The sequence below is a fragment of the Caenorhabditis briggsae genome (assembly GCF_000004555.2).
Source record: "Caenorhabditis briggsae complete genome, chrIII, whole genome shotgun sequence".
In the NCBI taxonomy this organism is placed as follows: Eukaryota; Metazoa; Nematoda; class Chromadorea; order Rhabditida; family Rhabditidae; genus Caenorhabditis; species Caenorhabditis briggsae.
The window spans coordinates 12,380,558-12,402,480 of NC_013490.2; the positions used below are offsets into that span (position 1 = coordinate 12,380,558).

Sequence of the window (21,923 nt, forward strand, 5' to 3'; positions counted from 1 at the left end):
TCTGGGATTCTAAATGTCAAGCCAAATTAGCTAACTGAGCCAATTTTCGGCCCATTTTTTTTGGGGAATTTTTTGGGGATTTTTTTTTTGAAAATTATTTTTCGAAAATAGTCATTTTTATGACAAAAAGAGGATTGGATGAAAACCGGAGAGTGAGCAATAAGAAATAGTCAAAAGAATAGCCAATTCTAGGGGGAAAATTACAAAAAAAATGAGCCAATTTTTGTTGTTTTGTACACAAAAATATCTAGAAAAAAAATAGCTGAAAAAGGGACCTTTGGCGGGAAATTTGAATTCAAAAATTACAAAATTTCTTTAAAAATCAGGAGGAAATCGGCGAAAAAAATAATGGATTTCTACACAAAGAAACTGACAAAAAAAAGCAATTTTTGAAAAAAAATTTTATGAAAAATTCAAAAATTTCAAAAATCAATTAGGATTGAGAATCGAGCTATCCACACTGCCTCCATCATCATCATCATCATCATCCACGTCATCATCATCTTCTTCTTCGTCGTTCTGTGTATCATCATCGTCGTCGTCGTCGTCATTTTCAGATTCCTCGTCTCCAGAAGTCTCTTCGCCGTCCGTCGTCGTGCCACCACGACGCCGGAGCGCCGCAGCCTCTTCTTCGTCTTCCGAATGGGAAATGGCTCTGAAATATAGGTTTTTGTAGCTTGTAGCCTTTGTATTAGGTTGGCGGGAAAGTCTTTGTCACTCTGTTTGTTTAATCACTGTTCTCGTATATGGAGGCTGTGTATGATATCGACTCTAGTGAATAACAAGGTGATAAGAACCTTCCATATAAACAAGTCCCCATTTCCTTCCCTGCTCCTCATCTGTAATTGAAACGATATGTTTGTTCCCACTGCTATTCACATCAGACATGTTTTGATTTACCTCTTCCTATCTCACACCACGATGAAGGATTCGGAAACTTTCTTGAAGAATGTGTACAACACACATGCCCCTCACTACAATACTATTCGCAATTGGTTCCATCGTTTCGAAAAAGATGACTTCTCGCTCGATGAAAAGGATCGCTCTGGGAGACCCCGTGAGTTGGATTTGGACAAGCTGAAGCACGCATTGCAATCGGATCCATTTCAATCTAGCCGTGAACTAGCTGTCACATTCGGAGTTCACCATAGCACAGTCCTTGAAGGTTTGAAGTCTCTTGGAATGAGAAAACTTTTTGGTCGATTCATACGTCATCACCTGACTCAAGCCAACCTTGACCGCCGAGTCGACGATTCGATTACTCTTCTCACTCTCCACGCGGGCGATCGATGGCTGGACCGGCTAATAACCGGAGATGAGAAGTGGGTCTTCTACGATAATCACCACAGGAAATCCCAGTGGGTTGGAGAAGGAGAGAGCCCACAGGATGTCCCCAAACCCGGCCTTCATCCGAAAAAAGTTATGCTCTCTGTGTGGTGGGGAGTGGACGGCCCCATCTACTGGGAACTTCTGCCCGAGGGCAAAACAATAACTGGAGACCTCTACACTACTCAACTACGAAACCTCAAGAAAGCAGTCGACCGTTCGGCCCTGAAAGACAAGAAAGTGTACTATCAACATGATAACGCTCGCCCACATGTTTCGAAACAAGTGAAGCAGGAGCTGATGGGATATGGATGGAATGTTCTCCCTCACCCCCCGTATTCTCCTGATCTTGCTCCTTCCGACTATTGGTTATTTGGCGATATGACACGTGCCTTCGAAGGAAGAAGCTTCAATTCCCGTGGAGCGGTCGAAGCGGCACTCAAACAATACTTTGCCTCACGCCCGGCTGGATTCTACCGCAATGGAATCCATAAATTGAGGGAACGTTGGAGACATGTTGTTGATAATGATGGACAATATAATTAATTATTCGGTTATTTTTTCTTTGAGAAATAAACTATTGAAAAAGTGACAAAGACTTTCCCGCCAACCTAATAGCTTTTGTAGTTTCCAAGTTTTTGAGAGTTTTGAAAATCCTGAATTTTTCTAATTTTCTAGAGCAGTTTGTTCTATTTGTAGTTTGTAGTTTTTGTAGTGTCGGTAGCCTTAGTAGTCTTTTTGAATTTTTGGAAATTTTGAAAACTTCTAATTTTCAAAGTTTTCACCAAATTCAAAAGTTTTGAATGTCTGGAATTTCAGGTTTTTTGTAGTTTGTAGTCTTTGTAGTTTTTGTAGTTTGTAGTCTTCCAAAAAAGTTCAACAATTTCAAATTGAAAATTTTAAAAATTCCAAAAAATTGAAACAATCTGAAAATTTACAAAATTCAAAAATTCCTGAATTCCGAATTTTCAGATTTTTGTAGTTTGTAGCTTTTTTAGTCTTTGTTGTAGTCTTTTGAGTTTTTGGTGTCAAAATAAATTTTGAAAACTTCTGAATTTCTGAATTTTCTGGAATTTCAGATTTTCGTAGCTCGTAGTTTTTTTAGTTTGTAGTTTGTAGTCTTGTTGTAGAGGTGGTGTCGAAACTTCATTGTTTGAAAATGTGGCCATTTCGCAATCAGACGTTTTAGACTACGAACTACAAAGCCTACAAATACTACAAAGACTACAAATACTACAAAGGCTACACAGACAACAAGGACCACGAAGACTACAAATACTACAAAGACTACAAAGACTTCAAAGACTTCAAAGACTACAAAGACTACAAACTACGGTATTTTTCACTCTTTTCGGCTTATTTTTTGCCGATTTTCATGATTTTTTGGGGTTTTTTTTTTCCAAATTTCCTGTCAAAAAACTAACTCATCAGCCTCCGGCACCACCCCCAACGTAACCACCCCATCAACAATTTGTCCATATCCTCTGGCGGTGAAATCCGGAATCTCCACACTTTCCAATGTCAACGGATCGCGTTCCGGCCGATGCACAACCTCCTCGGCCGCCAGATATTCCTTCATTCTCTCGGGTTTCTCTCCCAAATTCAAGTGTTTCAATGCCTCTCGAAGCGCGACGTCGGGTTTTGAGACATCCGAGAAATCGGGTTGATGCTGGGTGGTTGCTCGACAGAGCGCCATTGCAATTTCCGCTTTTTCCATGATTTCAGCATTCGAACTCGCCACCGATTGCTCTCTCTGCATCTTTCGAGGACGTAGAAATCGTTTGTCGGACCAGTAGCCTCCGCAGCCAGTGGATCGAAGGGGCGTGGTTTCGAGGCACAGGGGCAGCCAGCCTTGATCGCCTGGAATATCGATTTATTGGGGGTTTGGGGCTCAAAAATGGTCCTATATAGTATTAAAATTGATCTCAAAATGCGTAAAAATTGACCTGAAAATGCATGAAATTGCCTAAAATGACCTGAAAATAATCCAAATCGACAAAAAATGCCTAAAATGACCTAAAAATGGCCCAAAACATCCTATAAAAGATCTGAAGTTGCCTAAAAATTGACCTAAAAATGCCTGAAATTGCCTTAAATTTCCTGAACATGGTCGAAATCAAGCTAAATAAGCCTAAAATGACCTAAAAATGACCCAAAATATCTTATAAAAGATCTGAAATTGCCTAAAAATTGACCTAAAAATGCCTAAAATGCCCTAAAAATAGTCAAAATTGACATAGAAAAGCCTAAAATGGCTTAAAAATGACCCAAAAGATCCTATAAAAGATCTGAAATTGCCTAAAATGCCTAAAAATTCCCTGAAAATAGTCGAAAATTTCCCTGAAAATGCCTAAAATGACCTAAAAATGACCCAAAATACCCTATAAACGGTCTGAAATTGCCTAAAAATTGACCTAAAAATGCCTGAAATTGCCTAAAGTGCCCTAAAAATAGTCAAAATTGACCTAAAAATGATTCTAAGTAGCCTAAAAATTGACCTAAAAATGCCCAAAATATCTTATAAAAGATCTGAAATTGCCGAAAAATTGACCTAAGACTATTCCGGATCATTTTTAGGCTATTTTAGACCATTTTGGTGTTTCAGGCCCATCTGGACCATGTTAAGTTATTTTTGACCATTTTTGGGTCATTTCGAACTATTTTAAGCCTGTTGTAACCCATTTAAGGCTAATTTTAGGCCATTTTCGACCATTTTTAGACTTTTCTGGATTCTTATTGGGCAAGTTTAGATCATTTTTAGGTCATTTAAGACCATTTTGAACCGTTAATATCCTCATTTAAACCATGTAAGGACGTTTTTCAGGTCTATTTGGGTTCTTTTTAGGCAATTTATGACTATTTTCAAGAGTTTTAGGGCCATTTTTAGGCTGTTTTGAAGCAAATTGGATCATTTTTAGCCAATTCCGGATCATTTTTAGCCCATTTTGGAACATTTGAGTGACTATCTTTATGAAATTTTGGATCATTTCAAGACCATTTATGACCGTTTTCAGGCCATTTTTAAGGCTTTTAGGACCGATTTGGATCCTTTTTAGGTCATTTCGGATTATTTTCAAGCCATTTGGGACAATTTTTAGGTCACTTTGGACCAATTTCAAGCCATTTTGGACCATTTTTCCTAGATTTTCAAAAATCTCCTACCATCCGCATCAGGAATCGTGGTCACTTGCGCTCCAACCGTGGGTTTCAGCGGCCGCTGCGTCCAAACCGGCAAAATCCGGTCGTCTCCTCTTTCTTCTTTTGGCTTCGTCGACGTCTTCAGTGTCTCCAGAAGAAGGGAAACCTCTTCTGGCGTGATTCGCGTCTTTATCGTCTGCCAGAACGCGTCGTTTTTCAGCTCGTCGTCTTCGGTGATGGCCTGGAAACATGAGCGGATTTTGAAAGCGCAATTTACAGATTTTTAGAGTGATTTGGACAGTTCTGGGTGGATTTTTAAGCCAATTTCCAAACATTTTCAGCTGATTTTTGACAGGTTTAAAGCTATGTTTCGGTTTATTTTCGATTTTGAGAGAATTCCGACCGCCTAGGGTCAATTTTCAGCCAATTTAAGTCAATTTCAGTCAATTTTAAGGCAATTTTCTTCCATTTTGGATCATTTGGGATCATTTTCAGCCATTTTTCAACCATTCTCAGTCATTTTCCATCATTTTTGACCCATTTTCAGCCAAAATTGAGCCGTTTTTTCAGCAAAATTTCGTCATTCTTATCCAATTTCCAGCCAATTTCAGCCAATTTTGGACTATTTAGGACCATTTTTATGCTATTTTGGACTAAAGATAGTTTTCAGCCAGTTTTAAGCCAATTTTCTTCCATTTTGTATCATTCGGGGTCATTTTTTCAGCCATTTTTTGACCATTTTCAGTCAAAATTAAGTCGTTTTTCAGCAAAATTTCGCGATTTTTATCCAATTTTCAGCCATTTTTAAATCATTTTTAGCTTATTTTCGGACAATTTCAGATCATTTTCGTCGAATTTTAGTGATTTTTATCCAAATATTGAACAAAATTCAACAAATTTCGGTTTCATTTCAACCGTCTTTAAACCATTTCCAGCCAATTTCCCACCGTTTTCAGCCATTTTTGACCATTTTCAGCCAATTTCTGACCATTTTTCAGTTTTTTTGGCATTTTCTAATCCTTTTTGATTAATCCTCCTAATCCCCTGTCATTATCTTTGTCCTTTCAAAACGAGAATCCCTGCTCTTCAAATCTCAATCTACGTCAAAACAAAAAGAGGGGATTCCAGGGGGGGGGGGATTAGTGCTGAAAATAAGCATTTTCAATGGGATTTTTTAGGGGATTCGCATCTAATTGATATGATCAGAAGAAGAAGAAGAAGAGATAAGACCCATTTGATAAAAGGTGAATTGCGAGGCTTCTGATGAGGTCAGCAATGGAATTTTTAGAATTTTTGGAGGTCAAAATTTGAAGATTTTTGAGGAAAAAAAAAGAGAAAAAAGAGGGATCCATGACCTAGATTTTTCCAGGTCATGACCTATTTTTAGGTCATGACCTAGATTTTTCCAGGTCATGACCTAGCTTTTTTTTAGGTTATGACCTAGATTTCTCTAGATTTTTCCAGATCACGGCCTAGATTTTTTTAGGTCGTGACTTAGATTTTTTACGTTCTAGATGACATAGATGGCCTAGATTTTCCCAGGTCATGACCTATTTTTTTAGGTCTTGGCCTAGATTTTTAGGTCGTGACCTAGATTTTTCCAGGTCATGACCTAGATTTTTCCAGGTCATGACCTAGATTTTTAGGTCGTGACCTAGGTTTTTCTAGGTCATGACCTAGATTTTTCCAGGTCATGACCAAAATTTTGCAGATCATGGCCTAGATTTGGCCTAAATTTTTAGGTCGTGACCTAGATTTTTCCAGGTCATTTTTAGCAATTTTTGACTCAATTTTCAGCTAGTTTACGCACTTTGAGGTCAATTAAACCCGAATTTCGGTGATTTTAAGCAATTTTAGCTCATTTTGACCTAAATTCATGCAAAAGAAATCTCACCGCCGCCTTCTCGAAAATCTCCCGAATCTCATTTCCATCTTCTGACGACGTCTGATCCTCGTCGTCGTCATCATCGTCGTCTTCCTCCTCCTCATCAGCTGAATCGGCAGCCGGACGTGGCGTCGTCTCATCACCCGAATCGTCAGATGTCGGCGGATAGATTGGGACCATCGGGAGCGGTCGGATCACCTGGAAAATTGGGGTTTTAGAGCTTGGAAAGTCAATTTTTGGGGTTGAAATCTCGAATTTTTGAATTCTGAGCTTCCAAAATCATAGTCTGAAAATTCATTTTTCAATGTTTAATGGGTCCAATTTCGCATCCAAAGTATCTCGGTTCCTGTGAGAGATATTAAAAAGTGGTCAACTGATAAAACGTTGCTGATGTCATGATGATCATTTTGTCAGTTGACACCTTTTTTATATCTTTTACAGAAGTCGAAATAAATTGGGTCAAAGTTAGGAGTAGATTTCTAGCCAATTTTGACTTTTTTCAGCTCTTTCAAGCCCCATTTCCCCTGAAAACCATACTTGTAAAATTGCCAAATTTTGAGCTCCCAATTTAATTTTCTCAATTTTTTTTTGTTTTTTTGGATTGTCTGTCTGTTTGATCAAAAAATATATTTAAAAAAACTCGAAAAAAATTTTGATCGAAAAAAATCGCATAAAGGTGTCAACCCCTTTATGAGCTTTTTGAAATTTTCAAAACTTGTGAAATGACGGGTCCGCCGGGCCTTCGAAATATGGAAAAAAGCCCGGTCCGGCCCGTTACGAGTATGCTGAAAACCGATACCTGTTGAACCTGTTGATCCTGCATGGCCAACGAGCTCTCCAGCACCACGGCAGCCCGTTCAAACCCGGCCGCCGCCATCATTCTCTGAGCATTCCGTGCCATTGCAGCTGCTGCATGTGGTACTGACAACATCTCCGCCATTCTCCTAATCTCATCAGTACCATCCTGTCGCATTAATTCCCCAATGTCTTCTGGAATCGTGCGTCCCGTGATACCTGTCGTTCGGGCGGTGCCGGCTCGTTGAGTTCGTCTCGCGAGCATTGGTCGACGATTCGCTGGACGGGTTGAGTTGGCTAGAGCGTCGTTGGGACGGTAGCCTTCGAGTCTGGAAATCGGAATTTTATGCTCGAAATCGTCAATTTTGGCCTTGGAATAGGTTATTTTTAGACTTTAAAAACCTGAATTTCAAAGTCGAAAACTGGTATTTTTGGATCGAAAATCGCCAATTTCAAGTAGTCAGAATTTCGATGTTTTTGGGTCTAAAATCTTGAATTTTAAAGCCAAAAATTGCGATATTTGGGTTTGAAACTGACGAATTTTTGAGACAAAACTAGGTATTTTTGGGTTAAAAATCGTCAATTTCGGCTTTGAAATTAGTCATTTTTGGGTCAAAAATCGTCATTTTTCAACCCAAATTTATGATTTTTTGGTCCAAAATCATCAATTTCGAGAAACAAAACTCTGAATTTTGGGTCTGAAACCGTCAATTTTGACGCTGAAATGAGATAACTTGCCTTCGAGTCTGGAGCATTTCAGAGGTTTTAGGAGGGAATAAAGCTTATTCTAAAGGCAATTTTGAGCTCTAAAAGCCCAATTTTTAACCTTAAAATTAGGTTTTGATGGGAGTTTGAAACTAAAAAAAAAGTGAGAAAATTGTGCAAAATTTATAAATTTTGCAACCAAAAAGTTGCGTTTTTTGGCGCCAATAGGTCAACATTTTTTGATCTAAAAATCGAAAATTTTGCAATTTTAAATCCAATTTTTAGGTCAAAAATGTCTTGAAATTGCAATTTTCCACGTCCAAAAAGCGCATTTTTGCATTCGAAATCGTCAATTTTGACGCCGAAATGAGATAGTTTTGGGTCGAAAAACATGAAAATTGAGAATGAAATAGACATTTTGGGGGCTAAAATTGTCAATTTTGAGACCAAAATTAGGTATTTTTGTATCCAAATTTCCGCATTTTCGAGTTTAAAATCGTTAATTTTGACCTCGAAAATTGGGATTTTTGGAACTTTTAGGCTCGAAATCGTCAATTTTGAGGCCGAAAGTCGTGATTTTTTGCTCTGAAAAGTTCAATTTTCATGTTTAAAATCCGCGTTTTTTGGTCGAAAATCATTAATTTTGGCCTTGAATTAGGTTATTTTCAGACCTAAAAATCCTGAATTTCAAAGTCGAAAACTGGTATTTTTGGATCTAAAATCATCAATTTTCAAGTCGAAATTAGCTATATTTAGACCTAAAATGTTCAATTTTCAAGTCAAAAATACGTTATTCGGATGTTAAATCATCCATTTTGAGACGACTTAAAAATCTAATTTTTATATCCGAAAATCGCATATTTATTGAGGCCGAAATTTGACATTTTTAGGTCTGAAATCTTGAATTTTCAAGTCTAAAATCCGCATTTTCATCCCTAAAAATCCCCATTTTCCTACTAAAAATCGTGTCTAAGGTACCTCGAAAGAGTGTATTGTCCTCCTCTTCCATTACTCCCACGACCACCACCATACCTAGGCCATAGTGTGTTTAGATAGTCCGAAAGACCCACGGCTTCCCTGAATTTCTTATTTTATCAGACAAAAAGAAACATAGGAAACATAGGTTAGGCGGAGGAGGAGGACTTTGAGGACAATTTTAAAAATTTTTGGAATTGAAAAAATCGCTTTAATATTCATTTTTAACAGCTGTTGTTTCGAGAAAACCGATTTCAATAAATCAATTTTTGGCTAAAAAATGAGTGTTTTTAAAGATTTTTTCGCTTAAAATTCCAATCGAAATTGGTGTTTTTAGGTCTAAAATCATCAATTTTGAGACCCAAAAATTTGAATTTCAGGTCCAAAAGTCGCATTATTGAGCTCGAAATCGTCAATTTCGACGCCGAAATTAGGTATTTTTGGGTCGAAAAACATGAAAATTGAGACCGAAAATAGGCATTTTGGGGCCTGAAATGGCAATTTTGAGACATGAAAATCCAATTTTGAAGAGACTCACATTCCGCCGTGATGTCCTATCCAATGCGAGCACAAATTCTCGGTTTCCCGCGGCAGACTGTGGTCCTGCGAGTCGGAAATTCCAATGCAGAGGGGGCAAATCTGGAAAAGAAATGGGGGTTTTTGGCTATTTTTGCGTTTTTATAGCTTTTTTTGAGCATTTTAGGGACCTTTTTCGGTCAATTTCGACTGGAAAATCGAAGAAAAACCCAGGAAATTTACCATTTTTGAGCATTTTAGGGACGTTTTTTGCTAATTTTGGACTATTATGACAGAATTTCGGCCATTTTTCCATGCCACTTTCGAACCTTGCTAAACCATTTACAGTCAATTTCGACAAAAGAAAGCCTATTTTCAGCCAACTTTGTCCGTTTCTAGGGTAAATTCAAGCTATTTTTAGGCTGAAAAAATGGGTTTTCAGTCCTTTTAGATCATTTTCGAGGCTATTTTTAAGGCTTTCAGGCCATTTTTTGTAGAATTTTTGAAACGTTTTCTGGCTAAATTTGATTCATTTTTATGGATTTTTCAGGGTTTAAACCTTTTTTTAGTCCATTTTTGCGCATTTTTGGGCTATTTCCGTGTCGATTTTGAACCGGAGAAGAGCAATTTTTTATTGAAAAATTGTTTAAAAATTGGGAAAAAAAAAATAATTTTGTAACTTTTTAAATTTGATTGATTCTGTACCAATTTTACCGACTTTCAACGCTTTTCGGCCAGTTTTAAAGTGTTTTAGACCATTTTTGACTGAAAAATAGGGAGAAAATCTGAAAAATTGACCAAAAAATGCCATTTTCAGTGTTTTTAAGACCCTCTTTCGAACATTTTCCAGTCAATTTCCAACTATTTTCACTGATTTTCAACAATTTTAGATCACTTTTAGGTCTATTTTGGACCTTTTTTGACCATTATCCGCTAATTTTGGTCGATTTTCCGATATTTTCAGACCAATTTCAGTCTTTCTAGTGACAATTTGAACTATTTTAAGACGATTTTCGAGGTGAAAAATCGGATTTTTCGGGTCATTTTAGACTATTTTTGAGCATTTTTAACCAATTTTGAAGCTTTCTGGACCATTTTCAGTCATTTTAAACCGATTTTCAGCCAACTTTCAGTCAAAAACCCTCACCACATTGAATTTTTCAGTCATTTTATCGATTTTCGACAGATTTGAAACCGTTTTTTGAGAATTTTCAGGTCTTTTTTTAGTTAATTTTGAACCATTTTCACTGATTTTTAACAATTTTCGACCAGTTTTGGACGATTTTAAGTCATTTTTAGACTTTTTTCAACGGGAAATAAAATCGATTTTGGGTCATTTCAGGTGACTTGAAAACTGATTTTCCAGATTTCTGGACCATTTTTAGCCAATTTTGAACTTTTTTAGACCATTTTCAGTCATTTTCAGCCAATTTTCAGCCAATTTCTAGTCCAAGACACTCACCACATTGAATTCTGGAGGGTCCACATGGGCTGTCGTGACATGAATCCCGAATCCGCGCTCCGAGAAACCATTTTCATTGCAATACGGACAAATGAACGAGACGATTTTGCGTTCGTCGTACCGTCGACTCGGATCGCCTTCGTACACGGCTTCTGGAAGATTCTGGGGTGAGAATTGGCGGGAAATTTGAATTTTTCAACCTAAATTTCATTTTTAGACACTAAGAACGAGAAAAATCAAAAAATCAGGATTTTGAGCTCCAGATATGAAAAAATCAAAATTTTCAGGCCAAATTCCTACCAAAATTTGGCTTCGAAATTAGTCATTTTTGGGACCAAAAACTTGAATTCGAAGACCAAAATTTCAGATTTTTGAGGGCTGGAAATCGGATTTTTAGGCTCGAAATCGTTAATTTTGGCCTAAAAATTTTGAATTTCAAAGTCGAAAATTGGTATTTTTGGGTCAAAAATCGCCAATTTCAAGTCAGAATTTCGATGTTTTTGGGTCTAAAATCTTGAATTTTAAAGCCAAAAATTGCGATATTTGGGTTTGAAACTGGCGAATTTTTGAGACAAAACTAGGTATTTTTGGGTCTGAAATCGTCAATTTTGGGTCAAAAAACATGAAAATTGAGACAGAAAAAAGGTATTTTGGAGTCTAAATTTGTCATTTTTCAACCCAAAATTATGATTTTTGGTCCAAAATCATCAATTTCGATACGTTGAGATTTTTCTTCATTTTTCCGGATTTCGTTACCAAAATGGGCTTCTGGAAGATTCTGGAGTGAAATTTAGCGGGAAATTTGAACTTGCTCAGTTTGAATGCCTTATTTTCAGCCTTTTGAAGATTTTTAGCTCTAAAAATGAAAAAAATCAAGTGTTCAGCTTAAAAATACATTTTATACTGCTTCTAGAAGGCTCTAGGGTGAAATTTGGCGGGAAATTTGAATTTTAAGGTCTCAATGCTAAATTCCTCACCAAAATCGCTCGCTGTCATTATCAACTGCATGGGATGCGTCTCATCATGGGGCAAAGAGTCCAGTGCCGCCGTCTGGTCCCCAAAATTCTTAGTTGTGTAGCACGAGAAGCATAAATCGTAGTCACCGCATCGAAGGCATTTGTAGCGGTTTCCGACAAACGCCGTGATGCTACATCCGTCGCAAGAGACGCCTGGAAGCTTCTTTTTACAGAAAATTGATCAAAATTGAAGAATTTTGATTTTAAAACTGATTTTTTTGTGATTTTCTGAATTTTTTAGTGTTTGTTTCATATATTTCATCATCCTTTTCCACTTTTCTATGTATTTAAATTATTTTTTCTATGTCCAGAGCTGAAAACATTTTTCCAAAAAACCAATAAATATGCCGCCTACCTTCATGACTGCCCAACAAAGGCGCCGCCATTGGAGTCTGAAATTGTCGATTTTATCGATTTTCAGTCGAAAAATAAGTCGGAAATTGTGTAGAACAGAGTTGTCGAAAATAATGCATGACTTGCAGCAGAGATTGCAAGCGCGCTCTGTTGGACAAGAAAAAGCGAGGGAGATTTGAATTTTGAAGGCTCGGAGGGGAAAAGGAGACTTTTGGAGTTTGGACGGGTTTTGAACTAGATTTTCGGGTAGAAAAAGTGAAAAATTGGGAAAAAGAAAAAAACAAGAAAATTACACAAAAAATAAGGAAAACGTTGTTTTTGAAAAACTGGAAAATCTATGAGAACTTGAAATTCTTACGAAACAAAAAACAAATTTTTAGAATTTCAAAACTTCTGAATTTCTGAACTTCTATTTTTCAAAATTTTCGGAATTCTGGAATTTCGGAATTTCTAAATTTCTGAAGTTTTGTAGTTTTTCGATTTTTTTCCAGATTCTCCTTTTTTTTTTCATTGAAAAACAACCCTTTTCTGACCATTTTTAATATATATTTTTAATATAATTTATGATATAAATAAGGTTTTTCTGTTTTTGTTCAAATTCGAATATTCCTATTTTCCAGATTTTCCTCCTCCTCCCTCTCCGATTTCTTTCCGCGCGCCACACATTCATATCCGCCTTCCGCCCCTTTGTAAAGAGTTGCACGCGTGGCCGACTAGCTAACGAGCCTGCTTTTGAACCCCACCGGTGGAGAGCCTCCCGGGTTCGACTCCCCGCCTATTTCCTTTTTGTTTTGTTTTTCTGCGCTTGTAGTATTGTAAAATTGCTTTCTTTTGATCATCGGTCGCTCAAAAAAAGTGACCGCCCGTCTTCCTCTTCTTCCCGCACTCACTCAATAAATACCGCCCATCTTTTCTCTGTCACTCATCACACTATTTCGTTGTTGTTTGTGGCAGAGGGGAAAAAAAGAAGATAGAGTGAGGAGAATGTGTGTCGCCATCGCTATTCAGTTTCTATGAAACCTTGATAGGGTTTTCAGGACGTTTTTTGAAACAAAAACTTTTTTTGAAAAATTGGACCTTCTAGAACTTTTTTCCCCAATTGAAACTTTTTCATAATTCCAGGTACTGTAGTTCACAATTTTAACAATGACTGATTCAAATTTAAGCATGAGCAATCTCTTCTATAAATTTTTTGTACGAAAAATACAAAATATTAGGAATCAAAGTTCTCCTTTCTTCCTCCACTGTATTTGATTTGCACACTAAACATTTTCTTTCTCTAAATCTCTCAAATTCCCCACTCTCTCGTTTTTTTCTGTGTCACTTGACTTTTTGTGATGTGACACACATCGCCACCATCGAACTTTTTTTTGCTTCGACAGGATTTTTTTTTTGCAAAAATTTTAAATTTTGGTTCCAGAAGCCTGCTGAATCTCCAATCCAGAAGCAACGATGATTCCATATCTAGATATACGCAGGTTAGTTTTTTTTGGAAATTTTGATTTTTACAAATTCGCTCTATTGATAAGCTTGGGATACCCTTCACGAAGGTTAATGCGCCTTTTTACTTTAAAGGCGCATAACTCAAAATCTAGAAGAGTTATCAAAAAGTTACTTACTGAAAAAATGTAGACCGTTCAATTTTACACATTTTTGTATTTTAACACTTTTATCTAGCTTTTTCAGGTTTTGAGATATGCGCCTTTAAAGCTGACGCGCCAGCGGGAGAAGCACCCCAACTTTAAAGGATCATATCTCAAAAATTAGCGAAGCTACAAAAAAGTGATAAATTACAAAAAATGTAAACTTTTATGTTCTACATTTTTGTAATTGACACTTTCTTGATAGTTCTAACCGTTTCTGAGATATGCGCTTTTAAAGTTGGCACGCTTCCTTAAGTTGCCTGTGGCCGCAGCTGCCGACGGCTGAGGCGCGCGTAAACTTTAAAGGCGCATATCTCTAAAACTAGAAAAGCTATCTAAAAGTAGTAAAGGACAAAAATGTGTTAAATGTTACGTTTTACATTCTTGTAGTTAGCAATTTTTTGATAGCTTTTACCGTTTTTGAGATACGAGCGTTTTCAGTCAAGGTCCCTCCCAAAGCGCCTCTCCCCCGTCTTTGGGGCGCATCAACTTTAAAGGCGCAAATCTCAATAACCAACAAAAATATCTAAAAATCAAAAACTACAGAAATGTGTGAAATTAATTGCTTTACAATTGTTCAGTTGACATCTTTTTGATAGCTCCCACTGTTTTTGAGATATGAGCGTTTTCTGTTAGAACGCTTTTTGCAGCCGCCACTCCCCGCTGCTCATGCGCGCGTCAACTTTAAAGGCGCATAACTGAAAAACTAGAAAAGCTATCTAAAATAGTAAAGCACATAAATGTGTTAAATTTTACGCTTTAAATATTTGTAGCTGACAATTTTTCGATAGCTTTTACCGTTTTTGAGATACAAGCGTTTTCAGTTAGAACACTCCTTCAAGGTCCCTCCGTATTTGGCGCGCATCAACTTTAAAGGCGCACAACTCTGAAACAAAGGATGCTATCAAAAATTGTCAAATATGAAAGTATGTAAAATTTGATTTTTTACATTTCTGTAGTTGACAATTCTTTGATAGCTGTTACTATCTGTGAGATATGGGCCTTTAAAGTTGGCACGCTTCTTTAGGAAGCTTGCGGCGGCAGCCGCCGCCACCTCATCGCCGGCTCAGGCGCGCCTTAAATTTAAAGGCGCATAACTCAAAAACTAGATGAGCTATTATAAAATTTTTAACTACAAAAATATGTAAAATTTAATGCTCTACAATGTTGTAGTTGACAAGTTCTTGATAGCTTTTATCGTTTTTGAGTTATGCGCATTTAAATTTGAGACTCAGACCTTCTCCATGAAGCTCCACCTCTTTTCCATTTTTCTACAGTAATCCAGCATTCGAATATGAACCTGTCAAAATGTTGAGAAACTTTTCTGATAACGAACTTTATTCCTTCTTATCACCTAAAAATCTATTATTTTCGAAAATTTCCTTGACAAACACCGTTTGATTCCCGATTTTTCCGCTTTCTATTGACTCAAAAAATCCTGTATGGGTGGTCGAAATAGTCTGAAAGTGGATTTTTTTGGACTTTTATAATTTTTTGTGAATTTCACATGAATTTCTCACCTCAAGACCCAAAAAAAAGCGAGCCGCCCGTCTTTTTTTTGTCAAGCCGATCCCTGGTCAGTCACATGACTTTTCTGCCTCTTTTCTCTCTTCGAGGGGTCACTTTTTTTGTTGCTCCGTGTGCTCCATGCATTCGCCCCCATTTCTCCACTGGCTCCTGGCTCCGAGAGAGGACGGGAAAGTGAGAGAGTGTCAGACAAGGCTTCTGGCCTCTCTGGCCCGATTCGAAGCTAACGAAGAGTCTAGTTTGGTGGATTTTTTGTGGAGAAGATGAGCAATTTGTGTATCATTTTTAAAATGCATGAGAAATCCTTATTGAGAGTTTTTTATTGATAAAAATTAAGTATGAATAGGGCTTCTGATGAGGCCAAAAATCGAGAGGTTATCATTCTTCCTCTTCAATACTAGGCACGCCAACTTTAAAGGCGCATATCTCAAAAACCAAAGTAGCTATCAAAAAATTGTAAATTACAAAAATGTAGCTTATAAAATTTTACACATTTTATTATTTTTTAAATTTCAGAAGCTCTTATGGTTTTTGAGATATGCGCCTTTAAAGATTGCCTTTAAAGCAAAAGGGCGTAAGTGCCACATGAAGATTTAAAAGCGCATATCTCAAGAACAAAAAAAGATACTGCAAAATTTCAAATTGATATATGTGTATAATTTTATGTTTTACATTTTTGTAATTAGCAATTTTTTATTAGCTCTATTAGTTCTAGAGTTATGCGTCTTTAAAAATAGGGAGGGGACCATCGGTCGCTGAGCTTTAATATTGCATAACTCTAGAACTAAGGAAGATTGGACAAAATTGTTAATTAGTAAATTGTGTGAAATGTTATTTTTCATATTTCTGCTGTTAACAACTTTTTGATAACTTTACCCGTTTTAGAGATATGCGCCTTTAAAGTTGATACGCCATCTTACCGAGGGTAAATCACCCCTCCTAACTTTAAAAGCGCATATCTCAAGTACGGCTCAAGCTATAAACAAAAAAATTGCAGATAAATGTAGAACATTAAATTTTACACATTTTAACAGTTGACAGATTTTTGATAACGTAATCGGTTTTCGAGATATACGCATTTTGGTGCTTCTCCTCTTAAAATTAGGTCCGCCAACTTTAAAGGCGCATATCTCAAAAACCATAAAAGCTTCTAAAATTTTGTCAACTAACGAAATGTATAAAATTTTACGCTCTACATTTGTATAGTTTGCAAATTTTTGATAGCTTTTTTAGTTTTTTGAGAAGTGCGCGTTATACGGATACCCATTGATGACGACAGAGACTCTCCACCGTTCCCGTTCCATACAAAAATTTTGTTGGGGAATGGGAATCGGGGTTTCGACCATTGAAAAGAACTGTCTTTTCTCTTCATTTTTGTTTGCCATTCCCTCCTCTCAAAACCGCCCGTTCTTTTTTTTTTGCTGCATTTTCTCTGTCTCTCTGTCTCTTTTGAAAATGCCAGAAAACACAAATCGCATAGTTAGTCGGTGACTGGAGTGTCGTTGAGAATCGGAAAAAGTCAACCGCGATTTTTGATCTACTTAATACTTCTGTACTTATTGAGTCTAGCTTTTGGACTCCAGAATCTGGAAAATGTGAGTTTTCAGCTTTTCCGATGGACCTAATGGGCCAAGACTGAAAATGGTCCAAAAATTGATTTTCCCAATTTCAGTCTTGTTTATACTCATTTTGAAGCTCGTGTCTTGTTAAATTCAAAACAATTAGTTTTGTTCGATTTGGACCAAAATGAGCCGAGTTATGACCCCAATCCTGGAAAAGGATAAAAAATCAACTTGGCCCAAACATAGCCTTGTTTATACTCATTTTGAAACTCCAAATTAGCAAAATTCAAAAAAAGTATTACTATCCAATTTGGACGAGAACGGACTGAGTTATAGGCCTAAACGTATGAAGGTAAAAAAAAAGACTAAACATCACTTTCTCTTAATTATAGTCAATTTTTATACTCATTTTAAAGCTCTTGATTTGCGAAACTCAAAAAATTAAATTTCATGTGATTTGGACCAAAATGGGCTGAATTACAACCCCACAACGCTTTCGGTTTGAAAAAGTCGGAAAATCAATTTTCCCCAATTATAGTCGTGTTTATGCTCATTTTAAAGCTCTATACTTGCCAAGCTCAAAAAGTTTAATTTTGTTCGATTTGGATCAAAATGAACTAAGTTGTGAGCCTAGGCCTGAAACTTTACCAAAAATCAAGTGAACCTAACATTGCCACCAGTGGTGTCCCACAACTCTCAAAAATGTTGTGAAGCGGGGCCCTCTTGTATACGCCATTCACCACCACCTACCTCTGTGTCGCTCGTGGCGCAGGCGGGTGCAGCGCCGACTGTCGTGTGAGAGGTTAGGGGTTCGAGTTTTGCTTGGGCTAAAACTTTTTTGGCTTCTTTTTATGGGCTTTTAAGGCGTTCTATAATGTGTTTGTCAAATAAAAACTATACACTTTTAGTTTTGGTTTCATATTTGTCAATCTTTATGTGTGCCACATCATCGAGTGAGGAGCAAACGTTCAGTTTTCTCAAATTTCAGCTTTTCTCAATAGAGCGCGATTGTTGATCCCTCTCTTCCTGGATACACGAAGAGTGGAAAATCGGAGAACCAGTTTTCTTTTGCCGATGGTTTTTTTTCTGGTTTCTCTTCTTCTTCTTCTTCTTCTGCCAATGGCAGAAGATGACAGAAAAAGAAAAAAAAAACTGAACGGAGGAGAATTTTTGAGAATCGGCACGTTTTCGTTGTGATGGGATGGCAGAAAAATGAGAAAAAAATTCATGGGATGGGCAGAAAAATAGGGGAAAATATCATACATTGTAGACGAATTTTCTCTCTCTCTCTCTCTCTCTCTCTCTCTCTCTCTCTCTCTCTCTCTTTTCACATCAAAGAGTTAACGACTAGAAAAGAAAAAAAAAACCCAATTTTTGTATTCTTTTTACTTTCTAGATAATACCAGGAAGTGAAAGGTCGGGGGTTTTTTCTGAACGAAAATTCGGTTATCACGTTTTGGGTTTTGTGACACCACTTTTCCCTTCTCTGACGCGAACAAGTCAAAAATCGGAAATTGGGAAATTAAAAAGGACAAATTTTTCTATATTTTGTTAGTTGACACAATTTTGATAGCTTTACTAGATCCTGAGGTATGCGCCTTTAAAATTCGGAGCGTATGTACTTCAAGACACCTGTCAACTTTAAAGGCGCATAACTCAAGAACTAATTGAGCTATCAAAAAGTAGTCAATTAGAAAAATATGTAAAATAGAATGCTCAATATTTTTCTAGTTAACAAAATTTTGGTAGCTTCAGCCGTTTTTGAGATATGCGCCTTTAAAGTTAGGAACACTCTTCAAGGTGCATCCCCCTCGGCTCTAGGTGTGTGTCAGTTTTAAAGGCACATAACTCAAGAACTAATTGAGCTATCAAAACGTAATAATTATACAAATATATAACTTTTAATGTTCTACATTATTGACGTTGACAAATGCTTAATAGCTTCAGCCGTTCTTGAGATATGCGCCTTTAAAGTTAGGACACCCACCTAGGCGCACATCCCTTGCCCTTAGCCATGTGTGTCAACTTTAAAGACGCATAACTCAAGAACTAATGAAACAATCTGAAAATGATTTATTAATTAAATATGTAAAATTTAACATTCTACATTTTGTTAGTTATCAATTTTTTGATAGCTTTACTACAACTTGAGATATGCGCCTTTAAAGTTAGCAGAGGTTTTCAAGGAGCTGTTAGCCGGGCTTTGGGAGCGTATCAACTTTAAAGGCGCATAACTTAAAAACCAGTAAAGCGTTTTTGAATTGATAAACTAAATAAATATGTAACTTCTAATGATCTATATTTTTGTAGTTAATCGTTTTTTGATAGCCATTTTAGTTTTTGAGGTATGCGCCTTTGAACTTGACACACTTCGTAACTCAGCAAGAGATAGCGCACACAAGGAGGTCCAGAGAAGCTAGAGTGTCTAGCATCTCTGGAATTCGTAGTGCGAAATACTCTTTAGCCTATGCATATTATATCATCCAAGGTACCAAGAACCAACATGTTTACCAACTGGGACCCGCTCCCCAACGTCATCTGATGTCATCTGAAGGGCTTCTTCTTTTTTCTGTATTCCCGAGGCGTAAATAAGGGAAAAAAGAAGAAAAAAAGGAAGAAGTTTTCATTCTTGTGTTTCCTGAACATTCGACAATGTCCACAGGTGGATCGCGAGGAACGTTATATGGGATCGCGCGGTGTTGTATATGCTCGAAATACGAAACATATGTGGGCGCATTGTGCGAGCATATAGGATCCATGCGCCGACCAAAGCATATAGGATCCACGCCGCCGAGCAGCAGTTCCTCCCCTCCCCAGGTCCTAATATTCTCTGTAAACTGAAAATAGAGTTCACCAATACAAATTCATTGAAAATAAAAATAAAATGACAAAAAAAAATAAGAGAAAAAAAACATAAAAAGAAAAGAAAAAGCGAAAAAATTAAACATTTTTTTGCCTCCTGGCTCGCTGAACTCCATCTTTTCGTTGCCTTTCTCCCTCTTTGCGTCCATCAGACGACCATCCAATCGAGAAGTTGATCTTGGTTGTTTTTTTTTCTGAAAAACTGAAAAGACTTAGAACATTTTCGATAATTTTACTTATTCACACCGAAAATTTGTTAAGTCTAGTACTTAGAAAACGAATCTGCTTGTGCAAATCCTATAAATTTATGGAGAGCGCTGAATTTCGTGTGAAGCGGTATCTCTAGCAGATTTTGGCTCGTTTTTCATCATAATGTTTCAAAAGCTCCGAAAGACTGAAGTCACTGTAGCCGACTGTAGCCACAAGAGTAGAATGTTCATTGCAACTTCAGTCAAAAAAAAATTCGCAGGTTTTTATTTTTCTAAACATTTTCGAGCATTTCAACCACAAAATTCACTAACCTTTTCGTTTTTTCTGTCGGTGCTGCTTCTTTCACTTGTCGTGTGGCCAGTGCAGACGTTGAAGATTTCAGCCGAAACGATGAAAATGAGTTTGCAAGTAAAAACAGTAGAAAAATAACCGATGAAATCGTATAAAATCAAACAAAATCGAACAAAAATAGGCAAAAATATCTGCAAATTTATCGAAAATCTGTGTGTAGATTTACGGTAAACAACGCGCGATGCGGGATATCGGAGCGTCGTAACTTTCAACTTTGAGCCAGTTTATCTGGGTTCCCGTGAAAGATATTGAAAAGTTGTTAACTGACAAAATGCTTTTGATATCATAATACACATTTTGTCAGTTGACCACTTTCTGATATCTTTTATAAGAAACCAGATATATAGGTTCAAAGCTAACGGTTCGGAGAGACATTGTATAAGAGTGTTTACGGAATATGGATCCTATATGCGAGCACGGAAGGGGCATAAGCTTTCCCTGTTAAAGGTGGGGAGACATGAAAAAAATAATGTTCTCGAAATTCCGTTCAAAGATGCCCCTCAAGGAGTTGAACTTGTGAGGGCGATGATTGAGGGTGCGGCGCCGCTACCGACTGAGCCACGCGGGCAAAGAGAAAGCGCACGCCCGATTGCATACATAAAGGCGAGGACGACATCTGTACGCAGAGTGACATTAAGCGTTGTACACCGTCACGGTAGAATGCATACTCTAGCTACAAAAAAACTACGAAAAATCTCCTGTCCCCCCACCTTTAACAAAACGCCCACCACCACNGACCAGCAACCACCAACCCATATAGCGGGCATAACGAACGCTATATGCGCACATTCACAGTAAGGGCCACAATGCGCCCATATAGTGTTCTGCGCGATTCACCAGTGTCTTCTTAGTTTTTGTTCTTAATTTCAAATACGCACGATCGGCGCCTGTAAACTAGGCGGAGAGACGCACTATCTTTAAAGATGCATATCTCTAAAACCAGAGGAGCTATCAAAAAGTTGTTAACTATCAAAATGTAGCTTATAACATTTAAAACAACTTTCCAGTTGGAACTTTTTTGATAGCTTGCTTAGTTTTTGAGATACAGCGTTTTGAAGGAGACCCAGAGAAGCGTGACTCTCTAGCTTCTTGTCGACCCCTTCCTATAGATTTTCTCCATCAAAACATCCAGAGCAACAACACGAAACGGGGGGCAATTTGAATTTCGTACTAGTTTCCTGTGTGTCCCGCCCGTATATTGCAAATTACACGGCGAGAGAGAGCGAGAGACGCAGAGAACTCGCCTCGCGCGAACTCCTTTTCAGTTTCAGTACTAGTAGTTTCGAAGGACTATGAGAGAGAAGAAGAAAAAGAAGAAAAGAAGAACGAGTTTTAGTTTTCAAGGAGGCAATCGGTTTTTGGTTTTTTTTTCAGTGTGTTCACTGACGAGAGAGTGTGGGAAAATGAGAGGGAGAAAAGAAACATAGGCGGTGTAAACAACAACAACAGAAGGCGGAGAGGCAGGGACCCACATATATCTGTTACAGCAGTTTTGCAGTTTTAAGATTTTTTTGTTCTTGAAAATTCGCCTCGCACCTTTCCACCACCCCTCAAAAAGGTTGAAAAGCGCCACCCTCTTGTATGCCATTCACCTTC

The 21,923-nt window shown here is 37.4% G+C and overlaps 2 protein-coding genes across 2 annotated transcripts; both read right to left on the minus strand.

The window, feature by feature from the left end:
- Nucleotides 1-429: 429 nt before the first annotated feature.
- CBG12241 lies at nt 430-12,204 on the minus strand (the record flags this gene model as incomplete). The annotated part of the gene is made up of 10 exons (XM_045244528.1): nt 430-655; nt 2,751-3,186; nt 4,489-4,705; nt 6,359-6,547; nt 7,149-7,473; nt 8,828-8,926; nt 9,363-9,463; nt 10,803-10,954; nt 11,780-11,971; nt 12,174-12,204. 10 exons carry the CDS (start codon nt 12,202-12,204, stop codon nt 430-432), a joined length of 1,968 nt encoding a protein of 655 aa, XP_045094805.1.
- Nucleotides 12,205-19,844: 7,640 nt separating this feature from the next.
- Nucleotides 19,845-20,337, minus strand: CBG12242 (the record flags this gene model as incomplete). Its single annotated transcript, XM_002642615.1, has 2 exons — nt 19,845-19,968; nt 20,288-20,337. Coding segments are annotated over 2 exons (174 nt in total), but the record flags the coding sequence as incomplete, so codon positions are not given.
- Between the last annotated feature and the right edge of the window lie 1,586 nt (nt 20,338-21,923).